This window comes from Amblyomma maculatum, chromosome 2 (genome assembly GCF_055883805.1).
Source record: "Amblyomma maculatum isolate TAMU_Amacu chromosome 2, ASM5588380v1, whole genome shotgun sequence".
Classification (NCBI taxonomy): Eukaryota; Metazoa; Arthropoda; class Arachnida; order Ixodida; family Ixodidae; genus Amblyomma; species Amblyomma maculatum.
In genome coordinates this window covers 149,101,531-149,123,289 of record NC_139345.1, presented here as the reverse complement: position 1 = coordinate 149,123,289, position 21,759 = coordinate 149,101,531, and the positions used below count along the sequence as shown (strand labels likewise).

Sequence of the window (21,759 nt, the reverse complement as noted above, 5' to 3'; positions counted from 1 at the left end):
TTACTGCACAGCACACGAGTGCGTGGCAGTTTTAAACGAGGTGTGGCCAGGGAAGCTGATTTGTTCATTTGGATGCAAGTTCGAAATCCACTCGCAGCATTGTTTTTTTGCTCTATTCAAAGTTAGTGTGGACATGCTCAGTTCGCAATTCCTATCGACGCAACTAATAAGAAAAGAAATGTTTTTGCACTAATATTTCAGACCCTGCAGAGCCCCGAGATCAACTCTTTAGCCTAAAGTTTGTGGGGCCCTGCGCCACATATCTGTAAGGCCCGTGGCGCGACGCGCATTCGAAGGCTGCGCCACTTCCCAATGCTCCCTGCGCGGTGCCTGTTTCCCTCTCCCCGCTCGTTCGAGGATAACCGGTCTCGCGCGAGGGGGCTATAAAGGAAGCCACACGCCGCCCTCTCGCTCTCTCTTCGCTCCTGCTTCTTTGCTCCTGGCGCTTCTCCATAGAGACGACCCCCTGCCCTCCCGGACGACGACCCCGCACCGCCTTGGACGACCCCCTGTGAGATTAAAGATGTTTGTTACACGGCCCGCTGTGTATTTGTCGTGCGCATCCCTCGGGCAGAGGAATCGCCCACAACTGGCACCCAACTGGGCTGAATTAGCACCCATGTGGATGATTTCTCTGCCAACGTGGCAGCGCACGGCAACACGACGGGCCGATTCTTTGTATGTTAGGCGCGACGCCATTTTGAGTTTAGGGCTATCGTGTGTGCAGATGATGCGGAGTGTAGTATAGTAGTGTTTGTAGTGTTTTAATTGTGTTTTGGGTTATGTGTGTGTTTTTTAGTGTCGGGCAGTTTGTGTTTTAATTTTTTTTGTGCATATGTTAGTTTTATGAAGTGTTTAGCCTTTGTGAATAGCCTCCTGACGCGGGCTAGGTGGTAGTCGTGCGCGTGCAGCAGTTCTGCGGCTCCCGGCCGGCCTTAATTGTTCAGTGCAATGCCTCCGAGAAAAGACGTGCCAGATAGGGCTGCCGTTTCGAACGGCAGTGCGTCCGGAAGTAAGGTGAGGGACGCGGTAGAGTCTGCGCAGGTTACTGATGCGGCCGCCCTGATGAGGCAGATGAACGAAATGTTGTCGGTGTTCACCCGTCAGCTCGGTTCGGTGGCTAGCGCCAACCAAGCCACAGCTGCAGCGACAGTCTCGTGTCCGCGGATAAATGTAGAGGTTCCCTCCTTTTCCGGCTACACGGACGTGAAGTCAGTCCACGAGTTCTTGCAAGAACTCGAGGATTATCAGACAGCACTGGGTTCCCCAGACGACGTGGTGCTAGCGCAGGTAATCCCCGTGGCACTTGTTGAGAGTGCAGCGCGATGGAAACGCTGCCAGCCGGCCTTCCAGTTGATGGCAGACTTCACAGATCGCTTCCGCACCGAGTTCTTGCCGCCCGATTACGAGCGCCGGATGCTTGAGGAGCTAGTGTTGCGCACACAGCACCCAGAGGAGAGCCTCCTCGAGTATGCACGCGCAATGCAGGAGCTCTACAAAAGGGCAGATCCTACGGCAACCGATCTTGAACAGGTCGCACGCGTGATCAGGCAATGCCATCCACGCTTCAAGCCATATTTGCAGGGACGTGGTTTTGCAAACCTCAAGGCCCTAGCACAGGAAGCAAAGGTAGTACAGGCGGATTTACTCGCTGAATTGCGCTACCAGCCACCCCCCAGGCCAGCCGAATCGTTAGAGCCGCGATGCGCCTGGGCCGGAGGCCAAGACTCCGCGCTGCGCGCCAGAGGCGCAGACGTAATGACGGATGGGCAGGAAAGGCCAGCGGAAGGCTCCGCTATTCTTCGCGCTCTTGACCCGTACGTGTTCAAGCAGCGGCGTCGAGCTGGGCTCGCCAGCAACGTCCGCATAGGCGCGGAGAGAGGGGAAAGACATCCCCAACCGCTTCGTGGAACGCGGCATCCCACTACCGCGCGGCAGGTGAACGATCGACTTTGCTGGAATTGCAACCAGCCGGGCCATGTGGTACGAGAGTGTACCACATGGCGTATGCAAGGCGTATGCAGGAAAGTGCAGGCCGGCGGCGGCCATAATTGGTAACACCAGCCTGTCGCCATGTACTCCCACGCCGCGTCACCGGGGGCGCACAGGTTTTTGTCCCCCTCGCCTGTAGAGCGCAAGGAATGTTGTCGCGCTCGAGCCCTTTTATGCTACAGTAGAATCTCGATGATACGAATTGCAAGGGAGCACGCAAAATATTCGTATCATCCCGAATTCGTATGATTCAAAACAAGTCAACATCCACGTGGGAATGAACTGAAAATGAACCAAAGTTTATTATGGCGAACTACTTGCGGCCGAAAAAGTCCGTAATGCTCGTCTGCACTTTTTTGCTGTTGATGTCGCGGACAAGCTCCGCCTGAAAGGCATAAAACCGTGCCGCGGTTTCGTCGCTCACGCTGCTGACACTTACGGTGCGGCGCAGAACGTCCAAAGCGTGAAGAGTATCTGCCTTTGACGGTGGCTGATCACACTCGTCATCAGCGTCACCATCGCTGTCAGGCTCACTTTCGCAATCATTCGCTTCATTGACCAAGTCTTCAATAGACCTCAGCCCACAGGTCGCGACATTGTCGTCCGCGGTAACGAAGTCCCGAACCGAAGCTTCAGTTTCCATATTGTCCCAGCCATCAATCGTGAGGTCTTCGTCTGGCTCTTGACAATCTCCTGCCGAAGCCGCAGCAAGTCCGATGGCAAATCCGCACTTTCTAAAACAGTTCGAGATTGTGTCTGAAGTTACACTATCCCACGACATGGCTAGAAAGTGCAAAGCATCTAAGAGACTGATCCGCAAGTTTGCTTCTTTACGGTCAATTTTTGCCAGCAGACGCCTCACTAGAAGTCCTTTGAAATGATGTTTCACATTTCTAATTATCCCAGCGTCCAGTGGCTGAAGATGGTTGGTAGTGTTCGCCGGCAGGAACCTGACTTTCACGTTATTGAATGTCATTTCCTTTGGGTGGGCAGAGCACTGGTCCACGAAAAGCAAACTTTTCCGGTTTCTTGACGCCATTTTCTGATCAAGGCTTGTCAAGAACTCGCGGAAAAAATCTCCAGTCATCCACGTCTTTCGGTTGCCTTTGTAAAAGACAGGCAAACGCTCCGCCGATCGGAAACACCTCGGTTTCTTCGACTTACCGATGACGGTAAGCTGGAGTTTCTCTGATCCATCCGAGTTGCAGCAAAAGAGTACTGTTACTCTCTCCTTGCTTTTCTGGCCGCCCTGGCATGCCTGGCCTTTTACGCACAAACTTCTTTCTAGTTGAAGGTTGAAAAAGAGGCCCGCCTCGTCGGCATTAAATATGTCACGTGGCGCGTACTCCGAAATCAGCGCCAGCAGCGTGTTCAGCCACTCATCTACAGCTGACTGATCCACTTTCTTGACTTCACCTGAGGCGACCCGGCAGACAAGTCCGCGCCGCTCCTTAAACCGGTGCAGCCATCCCCCAGACGCTTGGAAATTTTCAAGTCCAAGCGAAAGCGCGACGGTGTCGGCTTTTTCACGTAGCACCTTGCTGTCCACGTTGACGCCGGCCGCTGTCACTTCGCGGAACCAAGTCAGCAGAACCTCTTCCAGCTTGACATGGGTCGCTGTTTTAGCCTGCTTCACGTTCGCACCGAAGTGCTGCACATTCTTCAAGATGACATCTCGCTACCCAACAATGGTGCAGAGTGTTGACGGTGCCAACCCTAGCTCTTTTGCTAAGTCGACACTCTTCTTCTTTTCGTCGACCCTCTTCAGCACTTCAAGCTTTTCCTTAAAAGAAAGGGCTTTACGCTTCCGCGACATTTCGGCAGCAGCGAACGCTTGCGTCTTTCTAACGTTTGGGCAGTTCACGTCACAGCGAACGACAGAAAGAAGCGGCGAACGGAGAACCGGAGAACTACTGTAGCGGCAGCCAGCGTCACAGTCCTCCTGGGAACAGCCGGCGAGACAACTTTTCAATAGACCAATGAGCTGCCAGCGAATGAGTGACGTACACGACTGGGCACGTGCTTCGCCTTGGCCGTCCTTGTCTAGTGCTCGTCGGTTTGCTACGAAAGGGAGGGGGGAGGAGGGTGGCTAGTGGGGTGAGAGGCGTTGGAGAGGAGAGGCAGCGGCTGCGGTGGGTACCCTCTCCCCCTGTGAGCTCTTGCGCTGAGCTGCTCGGTGGCTTTGTGCGTTTGTAGAACGTTCGTTCCTATAATTCGCGGCGGGGGGAGGGGGGGGGGGAGTTGGCGGCGGCCGCGTTGGTTATGTTGCCCTCTTGAGGCCAGCCGCGCCGGCCCGCTCGCATGCACGACTGGTTTGCACGTTCGTATCAACCGCGGCAGGTTCAGAAACTCTTCGTATCACCCCGAATCTTAACGTATTCTATACAATGTAGTCCGTTCAAAGCATTCTTAAAATTCGTATCATCCCGAAATTCGTACCAGCCGTAATCGTATCATCGAGATTCTACTGTAGTGCGGTTAGCTGGTCAAAGCTACTCGGCACTCGTTGACACAGGCTCAACTCTGTCACTGGTCGGTGATGATGTGTTCGAGGCCTGCCGTAGATGTAACATCCGTGTCAGGCCAGCCGAAACCCCTTTGAGCTTGGCAGCAGGGACGGCAAAAGCGGAGGGGGCGGTACGTCTGGTCCTGCGTTTTGACAGCAGGAAGCGGAGACATCGCTTCGTCTATCTGCCCGGCTTAGCCATACCAGTTATTCTGGGAAGAGATTTTCTTTCGAGCGAAGGCATTGTGCTTGACATGGGGGAGAATGGCTATCGCTACAGCCCCTTCACCCCCCTCATTCCTATTGTTAGCGCACCCAAACAGGAAATCGTCGCCCAGCGGGCGAGCGTCCACGCTTGTGTGGCAGACGGCTCCTCCGCGACACTGAATGCTAGCCCATTAGAAGCAATTATCGCGTCCTTCTCAGGAACCGGTTGTCAGCACCGAAGGCTAGTGGAAACTTTACTCCCGTTTTCGATTGCTTCAGAGAGAAACCAAGCAGCACCGACTTGTTTCAGCAAGAGATCTAAACGGGTGATGTGCGCCCTTTCAGATGTAACCCGCGACCGTTAAGCGCGCATAAGAGACAGTTTCTCGACAGCGCCCTTGACGAGATGATTGATACCGGCGCAGTGAGACCCTCACAAAGTCCCTGGGCGTCCCCAGTGGTTCTAGCACCAAAGAAAGATGGTTCGGTCAGGCTGTGTGTTGATTATTGAAAGCTCAACTCACTGACGCCTACGGTTGCGTACCCTTTCCAGTCGATCGAGGCTGTGATGTACGCGTTAGGAAACGCAAGGTTCTTCACAGTCCTGGATGCAAGCAGAGGGTACCTGCAGATTGAGGTGGCGGAAGGTGACATTCAGAAAACCGCATTCACCTGTCACCACAGGCTCTTCGAATTTACTCGACTCCCGTTTGGTTTGTCTAATGCACCGAGCACGTTCATGTGACTGATGGACATCGTGCTGGGCGATGCAAGGTTCAACTACGCAATGGCGTACCTCGACGACGTCGTGATATTCTCAGTCATTCGAAAAGCATCTCATTCACCTGAATTCCGTTCTTGAAAGAATGAGACGTGCGGGTATAACGATCAACCTAAAGAAAGTGCAGTTGGCATCAAAGAGAGTGAACCTCTTGGGATTTGTGGTTGATGATGGCACTTTGAGACCGAACGATGACAAACTGCAGGCAATTCTGAACTACCCCTGCCCGACGAAAGTGAAAAGCTTGCAGAGGTTTTTGGGAATGGTTGCCTTCTACAGACAATTCATCCCTAGTTGTTCAGAGCTCGCTAGGCTGTTGAACCAGCTGTTGCGGAAAGGCTCGAAGTGGGTCTGGGCAAGGAACAGAACGACGCTTTTGTTGCCTTGGCTCGCGCGATAGCGAACACCGCTAGTTTGCGCCTCCCCGACTTGAACAAGCCGTTTGTCTTTCAGACAGATGCTAGTGATGCCGGTGTAGGAGCGGTTTTGTTGCAGGAACACGAGGGCAAGCTGCGCCGTCGCGTTCGCTAGCCGCACGCTCACATCGGCGGAGCGGAATTACTCCGTGACCGAAAAGGAATGCCTGGCGATAATGTTCGCATTGTCAAAGTTCAACATGTACCTAGACGGAGCGGTTTTCACCGTGCAGACAGATCACCAGGCACTTTCGTGGTTAAAAAGGCTGAAAAACCCCGCAGGCAGACTCGCGAGATGGGCGCTGACGTTGCAACGTTACGCGTACGCCATTGAGTACTGCCGCGGAAGCATGAATAAGGTGGCCGATGCTTTATCGCGCGCACCGTTGAAGGCTGGCAGAAGCGCAGAAGAGGCGCAGACCAGCACTGCTGAAAGCAGCGTCGCCGCTAGTGGAGAGGAGGGCGGACGCGAGAGTCGCGCCCTGCGTAGTTAAAGAGAGAAAGGAGGTGGACATAGCTGCCGCGCTGTGCTATGAGAAAGAGAAGGCGCAGCAGCTGGTGGCGGCGACTACTCGTACTGCCAAGAAGCGAAGCAGAGAGAAATCTGTCTTGGGGAGTAGCGGTCAGTAGGGAAGAGCTAAATGAGGCCCAGAAAGCAAATGGTTTATGCCAGCAGGTGCTGACAGAGCTTGCGAGTAGTGTAGCTTGCACCGGAAACGCTGAGAGCAAGTACGACGCGTATCTGCTGGGCGATGATGGCATACTGCTCCGCTACATCCCCCAACTTGACGAGGAAGAGGTGATTGCATCCCCCTTCCGAGTCGTGGTCCCGAGGAAGTTGCGGAAACGATTTCTCCGGTACTTTCATGACTCAGCGCTGGCAGGCCATGGCAGCGGCAGTAAGACTTATGACAAGCTATGCCGTGTCGCGACCTGGCCAGGTATGAGAAAGGATGTGCTGGGTTACGCCCGTACATGTCCTGTTTGCCAGGTAGCTAAGCCTCGGGCGGGGAAACCCGCTGGCATAATGAAGCCGGTAGTTAGCAACTATCCGTGGCAAGTGGTCGCGTGCGATATCATGGGACCCCTCCCTCACTCCGCGCGCAGACACCAATATATCCTGGTAATAACGGACCACTATTCCAAGTGGGTTGAGGTATTCCCCTTTAGGAAGCTTGTGTCAGAACAGATTTGGGAGAAACTGTTGGAGACATTCACTCGTTTCGGTTTCCCTTGCGACCTGATTACAGACAATGCTTCATATTTCACAAGCAAAGTCTTTGTTGATTCCTGTTGGGTGCTTCAAATCCGCCACAGGAAAAAGAGTCCCTACAACGCTATGAGCAACATAACCGAGAGAGTGAATCGAAATGTTAAGAGTATGCTGGTCGTGACGACCGAGCAGCACAGAGATAGGAACGCATGGCTGTCCGAACTGGCTTTCGCCACTAGAACAACACCGTGAACAGGTCGGTGAGTATGACACCTGCTTACTTGAATTTTGGGAAAGAGATCGCTTTTCCGCTAGAGAACGCCCTACTTGACGCGGCGGGGCCCGCGCCCCCTCCGCTTACGCAGTACGCGGCAAAGCTCCGCGAGTGCCTTGAGGCAGTGCAGCGTGCGGCTCGTGAAAACCTCGATGTCGCGCGCATGGAGCAAGCAGATCAGTACAACAAAGGTCGTCGTCACATCGTTTTCAACACGGGCGACTTGGTACTGAAAAGAACGCATACGCTTAGTAACGCAACGCGTGGTTTTGCCGCGTCGCTAGCGCACAAGTGGGTTGGACCGTTCGAAGTTATGGCATGGGCTACGCCACTCACCTACCAGAAGCGGTTGTTGACGAGCGGTGAAACCGCTGGTCCGGTGCATGTTGCAGACCTGAACGCTTACCACCTTCGCAAGGATGATAACTGCGAAGCGGGGAAGCTCAAAGCGATGCAGCGATCTCCTCCAAAGTAAGACGTACAGGTAACAACCCGGTTCGCAACCGACGCTGTAACCTAAGGCCAAGCTAGTGCACTACTTTTTCTAACGTCTTTGCTTCTTTCAGATTGCATTCTGATGAGATTTTGCAGCAGCCAGATGAATCACCGTCACTGGGGCGGGAAACCGCACCCAGCGCAGGGTTCAAGGAGGGGCCACTTAAACAGGGGGTACCCCTCTAGTTTGTCGTGGTTTGTGGCCCATCATTGTGACCAGCACGGCCATGCTGGCCGTCTTTAACGAGTCTGGATTGGAGCCCGCTGCCCAGGCCTGGAGTACGGGCCTCAGGAAGCCAGGTGTGCCCGGGGCGGAAACACCTGCTGCAAAGGCGTCCCAGTGCATCCAGCACGGCGTATCCCTGGCCGAGCCCAGCTGCCACTTCCCAATGCTCCCTGCGCGGTGCCTGTTTCCCTCTCCCCGCTCGTTCGAGGATAACCGGTCCCGCGCGAGGGGGCTATAAAGGAAGGCATGCGCCGCCGTCTCGCTCTCTCTTCGCTCCTGCTCTCCGTTCCTGCTTCTTCGCTCCTGGCGCTTCTCCACGGAGACAACCCCCTGCCCTCCCGGACAACGACCCCGCACCGCCTTGGACGACCCCCTGTGAGATTAAAGATGTTTGTTATACGGCCCGCTGTGTATTTGTCGTGCGCATCCCCCGGGCAGAGGAATCGCCCACAAGTTGAAGTGAATCATGGCAGCCAAGGAATGCGCCATGAATTGAAGGGTGAACGGATTGGCTCAGACAAGCACAGAAACTTCTGCGGCTCGTTGTGCACACTGTTGCTTATGAGGACCTGCGAGCCATAGCCACACCAAGCGAGTGCAGCGCAAGAAACACAGCTTCCAAAGATAAGTGTACGACTGCAGCACTGATGACACAGCAGTTGGGACGGTTTCCGTTTAGACAATGCTGCCTACAGTGCAACAGGGAGCAAAGGCACAGTGGATTGTAGCTGTAAACTTCTTTCATGCTTCCCATCTCAGTCTATGCAGCCAGTAACCCTGGAAATGGAAGCCGCCCTCGAATCAAGCAGCGAAGACCATGCATGTTAGCATACAAAGTTGCTCGTCTGTTCCTGGTATGGCTCGCAGCAAGATCAGCAAATCACGAAACCGGTACTGGCCGATATTACCAACAATATTCTTCAGGCTTATTTAAACTCAGAAAAGAGATTTTATTTTAGGAAATTGATTTTTTCTATGTTCATAGACTGCTTCAACCAACTGTTTGAACCACTTTTTTTCGCACCTGCTTAGTCTGAAAAGTTAGTCAGCAACTGCAACCCATCGATCACGACAAACTAGATACGCTGGAAGAGGCCAAAAGACCATCCACAAGAATTCAAAATAAGTAGAAAGACTTGGTGCAATGGGCGCACGAAGGCACAAATGTGTGGGCACAAATGTGTGGCCTTGTTGCAAGATCTCAGAAAGCAGCGCTACAAATGGATGCACATAGAACGCCCACCTGGAGCCCTGGTACTCGTCAGTGTCATCGTCCCCTTCCTCCTCAGAGGTGAATTCGAGGCTGGTCAGCTTGCGGGACCGCTTACGCTTCTTCCCACCGGCCTCATCCAGAGCCTCCTGCTGGTCTTCTTCTTCCTCCTCTTCCTCATCTCCCTTCTCCTCTTCTTCCTCCTCGTCATCTGGGCCCAACAGGTTGGACATGTCCTTGCCTCGACTCACTCCCGGAGCTCGTGCCGCTGCAACACAGGCAAAAGCTCAACGAACAGGCCTAGACAAAATAAAATGAAATGGGAAGGCTTCAGAGATGCATGATATTAGAACACTCAGTTGGGTGAGCTGGTATAGGTTTATGGCAGGAAAAGAACGGTGCACAAAAGACTAGGAAACAAAAGAAAGACAGACATAGGTCGAGTGCTCGTCCTGAGTCTGTCTTTCTTCTGATCCCTAGTCTTTTGTGCACCGTTATTTTCAAACCACAAACGATATTGTTTGTTCCACTGAAAGATAAAACCTCGATGCAACAAAGGTTTGCAATATAACAATGTTTTTTACAAAAAGTATGACTTCGTTATATTGGGGCAATGCCTCTTGTACTACATGCCTGCAACGTGAGCCAAAAACTTCCTGGCAACCCCTATCAGCGGTTGCGAGCACCATCATGTTACAGTGAAAGCTGGTTATTCCGAACCTCAATAATAATCCGTAACTTGAATTTTCGGATAATTCGAACTACATTACTAGGTCCGGCCAAGCTACATAGACGTGTGTGTACAAAAAAGCCCGTCAATTCGAACGTGACTCGGTTCTGCTACGGATAATTACAACTACGTGCCGCCGCGTCTAGGCGGCTTGGAGAAAAGCACAATGAAAAAAAAAAAATTAAAGAAAGAGTGGCACTGTTAGAGGCTGCGCACGTCCAAAACGGAGATAGAAGACGACTTAATTGCTAAGCTAGTTGGTTGTCGGACATAATTGCAGAGTATTCAGCGCAACGCAAGACAAGAAAGACGAAACCAGGCAAAAGCATGGAAGAGTGGATAAAGCCTAAATGGCGCCATGACCAGCGCGGCGGCGTCGAAGGGTAGGGATTGGCGGCCGCGGCTCCAGCTACCTGCTCTCTCTTCTGCGCAACCTCCCAAACTTGCAACTAAGTTTAATTCAAGCCCCGTTAATTCTGAAATACGGATAAGCACTGTCGGTGCGGTCCCAGCCACCCAGCCGACGCCCATAAAAGGCTGACTTCGGATGGGCACTACAAATCACGCTGGAAAAGGCTTTTTTTTTCTTTTTTTTTTTTTTTTGCGAGAGTTGTTCATCTGTCTACCCATCAGCAGTCAACGAGAGCAAGTGGTGAGCCGCTATCATGACGTCGACTTTTAGCATCGTTCGCTTCAAAATGAGTAGCTGGAGCTGCTATCGCGCGCTCCAATAATCCGCCTTTTTCACAAAATATGGCACCCTCTAGGAATGGTTAAAAATTCGTCTGCTACTGCTTGAAAATGCACTTGGGAGATGCAGCCGCAGCAAAATGATGGTGTGTGTTCTTGACAGCTACCACCATCTATCGCATACGCCTGTCACTAATATATTAATTACACATGGCCTCCGAGATCGGCTACGGCTGCACCGATCACGGAGGCCAAGAACTGCGCATGCGCAGCTGAGGTTGGTGGTTTGTTTTCAACCAGGGGAGAGGCACACATGCGCACAGCAGCTTTGTGAAAAAGGTGAATTGAGTGGAAGTAGACAGCGCCCGTCCCAATCGCTCATGGCATGATAAAGCGAACGTACTGAAAACGAGGCTTGCACAACAAGTACTGGCACACTGCCAAATTTGCCCCCCCCCCCCCCCCCCCTTCTATCAAAAAAATAAAGAAGAGCTAACGTCAAAAGGTAAACAAACACACCCTGATAATAGCGTTGCGCAACATCTTGGCGCAGTGCCAAGAAATACATTGTGGACCGTGATGGCAGCGCCAAACGGAAGGACATGCACGACTGACACCTTCCTTTTTTTTCTTTGATTCTTCGGCACAAATCCGTAGAACCCTAAAGCACATTACGTGGCCTCCACGTAACGTGCTTTTAGGGTTTCACCGTTTATAACAAGATGGCGCGCACAACCGCTGATAGGGGTTGGCAGGAAGCTTTTGGCTCACATCGCAAGCATGTAGTACTGGAGCCACTGATTGGGGTTTAACTGCATTCACTCACAAGATTTATAGACAAAAGGTTTTAAATTCACAACAGTAATGACGACAAATACTGGACTCTTATTTGACTTCTCAAACCTCTGTATGCCTTCAAACTGGCAAACTCAATGCAAGAAATGAAGCTGGTAGTTGCAGCAAGGCAATGTCTCTCCTCTTCTGTCTTGCAGCGAGTGCAATACGAGAGCCTCCCGGGCCCTTTCAGCCTAACGCATACACTCGCGTGTCCCAGGAACCAAGCGTGCAAACATAGATTGGGGGAAGGCTGTGGAACCAGCAGTACCGGGAAGTGCTCTCACCCTTGGCACTCTGCGCGGCGGCCACAATGTCTGGCTGCACAGCCTGGAAGATCATCTCGTCGTACTCCTTGAACTGGTAGCTGATGGCCTTGCGCTTGCGTGACGACCGCTTGCTCAGCAGCAGGTGGTGCCGGCTGTCTTCCTCTTCTTCTTCCTCCTCCTCTTCTTCCTCCTCAGGCCCAGACACCTCTTCCTGCTTCTTCTCCTGAAAGCGACAACCAGGGACATGCACATGCAATGTCCTGTCCGCTGACAGACTCCCACAACAACAGCTGCAGAAGAGACGCTGCGTCGAAGCCTTAACGAAGGTGATTGGCATTGTGTTAATCCTCAAATGTGTTACCTTGTTATTAGTTTACCACTAGACAGTAACCTCCCCTTAGAAAATGAATACACTTACACACATTTGATTTTTGCAAAGCTTTTACAGCGCCTCCGACGCTGAAAGTCGCGAGTCATACGCGTAATGTGGCGCGCCAAACCATCAGGTAAGCCGTCACAAATGCTGGACCTTAGTGATAATTTAACATAAGACCATGTAACAATTGTTAGTATAGTAATACAGTGATTAAGCAGCCGCTAGCAACCTGTTTTATTCCATGTCGTTTAACTCGCACCGATTGTGCAGATCAACCGCACTTTTATATATTCGAAGAATTCGTCGCAGTTGCAGTAATTCACCACAAAAATATGTGTCACCACATAAAAAAAAGACGTGTAATTGGGGCTGTGTTGCTCTAAGAAGATTTTAACAAAAATACCGCTCCAGAGGAAAAAAAATTTGGAGGACGCTTAAGCTTCGCCTTCAAGAGTGGAACGCGATAGCATTATTGCACCTCGTCGAGAAAACTTATTACACGCAAGGGTATTGGGGCATCCTCGCACCGGTACCCGCGCGGCCCGAAGGGGAGAAGCGGGTGAGCGAAGATAGTGATCTAAAGAAAGACGCTTGATTTTACAACCCGTGAGGGTGCACGGCGAAACGTGGCGCGCCACGTGTCGGGGCAGCGCCGCACATTGCGAGGAGGGGTTTTTCTGTGTTTGCCGCAAGATGGCTCTGCATGTGCGCAGAGCGCAGAAGAAATGTAGCGGAAACGTACTTCGCTACTCGTGTAACTGCGACTTCTTAAGTAACATGCTCGTAATTACCGATATAAACCGCAGTATAACGTTCTACGGCACGTTTCTAAGGCAACACCGCATTCACTAGAAGCGCTTTTGTACCGCTTTCAAGCATCGAACTCGTGGCTGAGTGGTAGCGTCTCCGTCTCACACTCCGGAGACCCTGGTTCGATTCCCACCCAGCCCATCTTGGAAGTTGCTTTTTATTTATGAAGTGCATGCCGGGATTTATCGCTCACTGCCAACGACGCCGACGACACCGGCTGTTCTGCGACACGAGCTCCTTAACGCTACCGCGTTAAAAATGCGCCGCCCTTGCACAAGTACATACGGTATATGTGTTTAGATTAGCATAACTGTTTTGCCCTTGTGCAGCATGTCAGCCCTGACAAATTTTTCAGCGCATTAAATTTGTTGCAACTCCCGTGCAAAGTAAACAAAAGACGTCAGTGCAAGTAATGGTCGCATGCATTCAGGTGCAGATGCCAGAGATTTACCCATCCCATCAGAAGCACCAAGGGTTCTTTTTAGTCGTATCGTTGCGGCACCCACTGAGCAGCAAAGAAGCTAGCATGGGGCGAACCGCCCGCTGCCGAATGAAGTGAAGATGGCAACACTGAGATTATCACAATACTCAAGACGGCTACTCAACTCCACGGTTTAGCTCCCAGCTTAATAACACCGATAAATGGCGAAGATTAGTGAAATTAAACTGCAGCGTCTAGCGTACGGTCCTGCCGAGCGTTAAAGTGTCGCCCACCATTACCCAGCCATGCATCTTGCTTGTACGATCTAGTTTGCCGAGCCCAGGTAGAGATTTAGAGCGAGAGGGCAGTTTCAGTACACTTTCCCTCGAGGCTCCTGCACTGGAATGAAGTGCCCATGATACAGACTTCAAAACTGTGACACGGATTCCACTACTGCCTTCAATGCCCATTAAAAATTTCCATTCCACTTCCACTCGCTTTTAATCATAACACTGAAGGTATTGTGGAAAAGTAACCATAAACTAAACTATACATTTGAGTTTCTTTTTTCCTAAAAAAAGAAAAGAGAAAAGTTTTAGCTCTATGTAGGGTCAAAACCGATTCAATAGGCACTACTTTGCAAACAAGCTGCACACAATAGTGGAAGGTATTCATGTTATCCACAACTGTGTTTCAAATGTGAACCTTTATATTAGAAATGGACAAAGATGAGCATACTCACCGGCTTCAGTACATTGTCCAAGCTGATGCCCACATATGCCAGCCGTTGTTTCCTGCACAGATAGCGCCAGCAAGGAGTTCTGAAGCACTAATTTAACTGAGAACTGCTTTGTTTGAAAACTGCGTTTGTGTGTACACTAAAGAAGCAGTGCACACACTAAAGCGCCCATAACGGAGCAAATGCAGCCCCACTTGCTCACCTGAGTTCCTCTCGGTCCCGTTTCTTGGAAAGTTGGTCATAAAGCTTGAGCTCCTCCATGAGCTTTTCGCACAGCTTCCTCTGCACAGAGAATGATACAATGGCAGGAGCAAGAGCGGACTGTGTGCCCAGAATGCTCACATGCAAGATCAGATCTCCTGCTCACACACAGACCTGTCCCACAGCATACATTTTTGTGCCTCTAATACCACACTCGACAACGTACGTTTCTCTCTACTTCTTGCATCCGCTTCTGTACTCTGCATTGAAAACTGTTCTGATAATCCTGCGTGCTGGGCTTGGTTCAAGGACGACATCGGGCCGGCTCCATCGGATCTGAGATGCGGACGCAAAAATAGCGGCCAAGAAATGACTCTGGCCGAGCACAACCAAGGAAGACTCATACTGAACGGATTCCTCCGAAGCCTGCACAGCCGCAAACTTCCGGAAATAAGCCACCCACACGAAGGCGTCCATCCATTTGTGACGCGGTTTCCACAAAAAAGTGCTGCAAAGTTAGCGAAGTCGGTCACAACTTGGAGAAATGCGAGAAAAAGGCCCCACTCTTAAGCCCTGCAAAGGGACAATAACACCGCGTGTAGGACAACTTCACAGTGCTCGCGGCAGCAAACGAAGTTGATGCACAACCACAGTGTGCGCAATGACAGTTTTGCTTGTGTTGAAAGCTCTGCTCTCTGGCCCCTTCCAGTCGAAGCCCTTTCCCCTGTTGCTTTTCAATGATGGAAAACAATCCGCATAGATGCAGGCGATGCAGCAGTGAAAAGGGGATACAAAAGACTTAACTTTAAATGCATGCTGCATATTTGGCAGTAAAAATTCATTTGTTGAAATGGTTGCAATTAACAAAGTGTTTTGCCTCCATAATTATAAAGGCAGAGGAAGGAAATGCCAATGTGTGTCTGCAAGAAAACCTGCCCCACTGCTCTCCAATATCAGGCTTTTGTAGAGCAGAACCCAGTACAGACTTCTTTTTCTCATAAAAATGCTTTCCAACTTTGGCAACTCGAAACCTGACACAACAATGTGAATGCTTTAGATACTGCTTGCATTCCTGGCTAGCTCTAGGGACTCCTGCACCTAAAAAGTGGAGCAGGGCTCAAAAGACAGCGAGAAAGTTTCTTCAGTATGCTATCACGGGAGTCCACACACTTCCAACTCAGGCAGGTCACAGACGCTTTTCTACAGCAGTGTCGTACGATTAGTACACACACCATGGAATGGCAATTTTTCCACTTGCATATCTCTATTTCTGGGTATACGCTAGCTATCAAAACTTTGTGGTGCCTTACCCAACATGACGCTTAAGAACCGCCTTCTTTTCAAGAGTCCGTGGAGGAGAGCTACATCGAGCAACGCCTAGTGTAGTTGGCAGCGCCATACAAATTGTCGCAACTATACTTTCTCAGGAACGGAGAGAAGAAATCGCTGCTGAAGGGCGCCCTTGACCAAGGTACAGATGTTGAGTGGGAGAGAGAACACATAAGCTCACATGGTCGCACGGTGGGCAGAACCAGTCTCCGTCAGGAATGATCATCAGGGCGGGCTTCAGGCAGGATGTGTGATAGCCGGCGTCACAAACGTCACACAGGAGGATCTGCACACAAACATCGATTAGAAGCTGCAGCATCTGGCACATAAAAGCCGCCTCTGCCAAAAAATTAAGCAACACATGTCCTCCATCCACCAGCTTCATACATAGGGCCTGCAAACAATATTTCGATTCCTCTTCAAGTAGCTCCTGAACAGCTCTATCAAGAATACCTCAGAGTAGATTTTAAAATAGACGAGCTATTTTCTGTCAATGTGGAAATGAAGCTGAAAAGAATTTCCAGAACTCAAATGATTTCAATCCTTAAGTTTCTGCAAAATTTAAGTACCAAAATGAAACTGCTCTTTTCATGTTTCACTAGACAATATCAGCCTGAGCACATTGGCATTAAATGCCCATCATCGTAAACTCGGATCTTTTTTTTTTTTTTTGTTTGGCTCAGAGCTGCTGCAACATAAAAGATGTTCCCTTAGCAGTAGTGACGCAGCACTGTTTAATGCACCTCATGGGCCCTAAATGACCGAAACGTCTCGCCCAATTGCCCGCTGCCTAAAAACCACAATGAGGCCCACCTGTGCTATCCACCCCGCTGTCACGTGCTGGCAGGCACGCTTCATATTAAAGCCATGACAGAGGGTGCTTCGGTTCCACCCCCACAAAAAGTCTAATCGTGCTACCAGTTTACCAACACAATCATCTCGCATTAGAACGAAGGCACGACAGATTTCTGTGACAGCTTCAGCATGAGTCACGAATAAGAAGGTGCGTATGTGACAGCCACCTCACAACAAACACCGCGTGGAAAGCTGCTCAGAATAGCCAGCCAAACTGCCACTGTGGTCACCAGACTGTTCAATGTCATTAATGTATCTGTACAGTCCTGCCTAATTAATATGAATGCTGGAGTCTCCTGTAATAAACAATGGCAAAGAAAGATTTAAAAAAAAAAAAACACGCTTTGGTTAAATTCTGCTTTTTTGCATAGTGGTGGCCAGTTAAAATTTGAAATTCAATAATTTTGGGACCTACAAGCCCATTTTTTCCCAAATGCCATTATGACTGAAATAACGTGGTGTAATGTGACGCATCTAGTCGTCTGTGCTACCTTAAATGTGTACCACGGATATAAATAATTTAACTTCTGCAACTGCTCTCATACATAACATAAGGCCACAGTCAGCTGATAGCGGCTGAATTTAGCTTTCTATGTACTTTGCACAAACTGCACAAAGAATATTTTATACATCCAATACAGGAAATGGTAGGGTACTTAGGTTCAGAAACTATGCACTGCAAAGCACGGAAGCACAGAAGGAAAGGGTCATCACTTAAGTCATTGATACTTTCTAATTGCATTCCCCAACCGGCCTGGAGAAAACGAAACCTCTGGACGGGCCGTAGGGATTTCATTACTGTCCATATTAACGAAACAAAAATACACAGGCACCGATGGGCTTTGTTCATATCCCCCTTGCCCCCTGCTTGAAAAGTGAGTTTCCATATTGATTCCTCGAGGGGTAGGAGCAAATAAACTTTGGCCCTCAGAAAAGCTGCCTATATTTCAAGTTGTGAATGTTAACAGGAGTTGTATAGTGAGGCATGACAGTACTCGCTCCAATGCATTGCACTGTTCAGTGACATGGTTAGTCTTCTTTCCCTCTTCCAACTCACCCATTCAGGGTGGTCACCCTTCCCGCACTTGGCACAGGGCTTTTCATCTTGCTCCGGTTCACTCTCCTCGCTGGTACTGCTGCCGCTGCTGCCTTGCTCCTCTTTGGTGCGCTCTGCATGCATCCACACAAACAAAACGTGAAAATTAGCCCCAAAGGAGGGGTGTAAACACTCCCCCCCGCCCCCCTCCCCTGCCCTCCTCCCAGCATGAAATCAGCAGCACGCTCATTTTGGACAGCTAGGAGCTGGTCCTGCCCTGGCGGCACTTGCAGGTAGGGACTACATTTTTTAATGCCACACCTGTGCTCACATCTGTAGCAGGGCTGATATTTTTAGGCACGAAAGAATCATCATCATCAGCCTGACTATACCCACTGCAGGACGAAGGCATCTCCCATATTTCTCCACTTAACCCGGTTCTGTGCTAGCTGCATCCACTTGACCCCTGCGAACTTCTTAATCTTATCTGCCCACCTAACTTTATGCCGCCCCTTGCTACGCTTTCCTTCCCTTGGAATCCAGTTTGTTACCCTAAGCGACCATCGGTTATCCTCTCTTCGCACTACATGTCCTGCCCATGTCCATTTCTTCTTCTTAATTTCCACTAGAATGTCGGTAACTTGAGTTATTTCTCTGACCAACTCTGCACGCTTCCTATCTCTTAATAGTACCCCTACCATTTTTCGTTCCATAGCCCTCTGGGTTGTCCTCAACGTAAGTAGAACTCTCTTGGTTAGCCTCCACGTTTCAGCACCATGGGTGAGTACAGGTAAGATGCAACTGTTATATACTTTCCTCTTTAGCGATACCGGTAAGCTGCTAGTCATAATCTTCGAGTGCTTGCCAAATGCGCTCCATCCTAATCTTATTCTTCTTGTTATTTCCTTTTCATGGTCCAGATCTGCAGTTACTACCTGTCCTAAGTAGATATATTCGCCTACTACTTCCAGTACTTCGCTACCTAATGTAAACTGCTGTTCCTTCCCGAGGCTGTTGAACATTACCTTAGTCTTCTGCATATTGATTTTCAAACCTACCTTTCTACTTTTCCTGTCTAGGTCATCAATCATTATTTGCAGTTCATCCCCTGAGTTGCTTAGCAAGGCAATGTCATCAGCATATCTCAGATTACTGAGGTATTCTCCATCTACCTTTATCTCTAACTGCTCCCATTCCAAGTCTCTGAATACTTCCTCTAAGCAAGCTGTGAATAGTACTGGGGAGATTGTGTCTCCTTGCCTAACAACTTTCTTTATGGGAATTTTGTAACTTTCTTTATGCAGAACTATGGTTGCTGCGCAGCCACTATATATATCTTCAAGCACTTTCACGTACGGCTCGTCTACCCCCTGATTTCGCAATGCCTGCATCACCGCCAAGGTTTCAACTGAGTCAAATGCTTTTTCGTAATCAATGAATGCTATGTATAAGGGCTGGTTATATTCCGAGCATTTTTCTATCACCTGATTTATGGTATGGATATGAACGATAGTAGAGTACCGTTTCCGAAACCCTGCTTGATCCTTTGCTTGATTGAAGTCTAAGGTTGTCCTGATTCTTTTAGCGATTACCTTAGTAAATATCTTACACGTAACAAACAGTAAGCTGATTGGTCTGTAATTTTTAAGGTCCTTAGAGTCTCCTTAAAAATTACAGACCAATCAGCTTACTGTCTGTTACGAAAGAATGCCCAGTTCATACTGCAGACAGTTATCGACTCAGCCCTGCTCCTCTGCTGCCTCTCTAACGTATACTCCGTTTCATACATCAAGTGCAACACTACCAAAGCTACAGCTCTTGTTTGCGCTCTCCGCATCCGCGATAAAAAATAGTGCCTGCTCTTGACGAGAGAAATAATAGTTGCTTTGTCTGCAAGCTTAATACATTTTACATTTGCCATCAACTTCATAAAAAGCACTTTTTTTAGGAATAAAAGGTCGGATTCGGCTAATTTGTATGTTTTTTTATGTCGTTTTTGTTCGTGCCGCGTTTTGCTGCCCCGCAACCTTGCCAGCTGTGCCACCAGATGGCGCTTGCTGTGCCCTCCGCGCTGCGCATCTCTTTGAGAAAATGGTTCTTTGGTGCGCATTTTTTCTATAAGATCCGCTCTGTGAAGATGTCTAAGGATGCGAAGCATGTTATTGCAAACGTGTATGCTCGGAATAGAGCCTGTTTTGGCAGGAACCACTCGCCGACAGAACGAGCGCGTAGTGATACTCCTCCTGTTTTTTTTTCTTGCGGACTACTTGCGTAGCTTTCGCTGCGTTGCACCTGATGTATGAAACGGAGTATAGCTGCGCTCGCATGCTCTCTTCTGTGGTTGACTTCCTGTACACGGAAGAGAAGTGGAATTATGGCGGCCCCACCACAGCTGGTGTCAATTAATGGCGCCCTGCCCGACTGCTTGCAAGATGCCTTATCGCAGCATACAGCTAAGCGATAAAGGAAAACTTTTTTTTTTTTTTTTTCAAGTGCTGTTTGCAAGCCTGAAAGCCATTAAAAAAAGGTCAATCATTCCTAAGTGCCTGCTTTGCTGGTGTGTCATCGCCTTAAGTTTGTCAACAGTGTCAACAAACACTGTTGACAAATGCTGTTTGCATTTAGTTTTTGTTTTCCAAGCCTGTTATAGTGAAGCAACACCCCAACAACATGTCATGTTTCTCAGCACAGCATGACAAGCTGTTGGGAAACAAGTTTCCGGCTTGTTGACGAATATGTTTTGTTCTCGTCGCCACTGTGCTCCCGTAGGGTGACTTGGCCTATAGTGGCACCCGCTGCTTGTCCCCAAATGCAACATCAGAGATGCAAGGGCAACATACTGAAATTCCCAGTGAACACTCGAAGGACGGCCTGCGTTCATTTTTTTTCTCTAGAAGCCGGCTATAAGCACTTGACATATCCAATCCCGCATCCCCATCCATTGCACAGTTGCCTGAACAGGCTGCAAGTTTCATCTTCCACCTCCACAAAAGGCGTGGATAAAAACATTCTATCTCGCATTGAAGTGATAGTTACTGTTGAAGAAATATTATAGTATGCGGTCTTCACTAGAAGGGCTCACTTTTGTGGGAAACCGCGATGTGAAAGGCAAGCGTGCTTGCTTTCTCTTGCTCTCCCCTACTTTGCTACCCAGCTACGGATGCTTAAGTACACACGGTTTGCCCACAGAGGCTGCAACGAAGGTAAGCAATGATAGCTGTACCATACTAACAAGTCCACCATGTGCCCATGATGACACGAATACACTTCTGAGCAAACTGCTTCCCCAAGCACTTGAAAGAAGACACTCCCACAACAGTATCCCTTACCACACTAAAAGAAAAGGAAGCACAGAAAACACTGCACGAATAAGGCAGCAACTCACCCTTCTTGACTGTGCGTGCTCTCTTGACCACGACCACCTCTGCATTGGGATCCACCTCCTCGCAGGCAAACTCATCCTCGTTGTCATCAAAGTGCAGTTCCTCGTCCTCCTCATAGGCTTCCTCCTCGTAGGGCTCTTCCTCATCCTCTGACTGCGAGGATGAGTCCGAGTCCGACGAGGCCTCCCAGGGGTTGTGGTGCGACCGCCGCCGGTACGTGCCGTTCACCCCCGAGCCGCCTCCACCGTGCTTCCCACGACGCCGCCTCTTTTTCTTCTTCTTCTTGGGGGACTTGCGGCTCTTGCCTCCTTCTTCCTCCTCTTCCTCCTCCTCCTTTCCACCACGGCCAGCCTTGCTGCTTCGCTTGGTCGAGCTCTTGTCACCCTGGTGGGCCTCGCCCTTCTGCGAGCACAGCCCCCAACAACGCACACGAGCAGTGTCAGCGTTAAGGTGCACTAACACAAGTTAATGCGTGACACTTTCAGTTGCACAATCCCAATCGAGTGACACAAATCTGACCCACCATGATGACTCAATAGTTCGGATGCCTCCTGGCTACTGAGCCAGTGGACCAAGGTTCAATTTCGGCCGCAGCAGCTGCATCATTTCAATGAAGGCGAAGTGGAAACGGAGCCTGTGTCCCATGTGATGCCGGTGCACATTAAAGGGGCTCTGAAACACTTTGTGAGCGCAGTATTTAAAGTGGCTGGATCTTTTGCCTGTGCCGCGATGAACATCTGAGGCAAATACAGTCGAACCCACTTAT

At 49.9% G+C, this 21,759-nt stretch overlaps 1 protein-coding gene across 1 annotated transcript in view; it reads right to left on the bottom strand.

The window, feature by feature from the left end:
- The window catches only part of LOC146200149 (uncharacterized), a 95,438-nt gene that overhangs the window by 21,465 nt on the left and 52,214 nt on the right, over positions 1-21,759 (bottom strand). The window contains exons 7-13 of the mRNA XM_084595382.1: positions 20,996-21,395; positions 17,632-17,744; positions 15,901-16,005; positions 14,392-14,471; positions 14,193-14,244; positions 11,862-12,066; positions 9,354-9,588 (exon numbers count right to left, since the gene is read on the bottom strand). Coding sequence (XP_084451508.1) covers positions 9,354-9,588; positions 11,862-12,066; positions 14,193-14,244; positions 14,392-14,471; positions 15,901-16,005; positions 17,632-17,744; positions 20,996-21,395 — 1,190 coding nt within the window. The remainder of the gene's footprint in view (positions 1-9,353; positions 9,589-11,861; positions 12,067-14,192; positions 14,245-14,391; positions 14,472-15,900; positions 16,006-17,631; positions 17,745-20,995; positions 21,396-21,759) is intronic.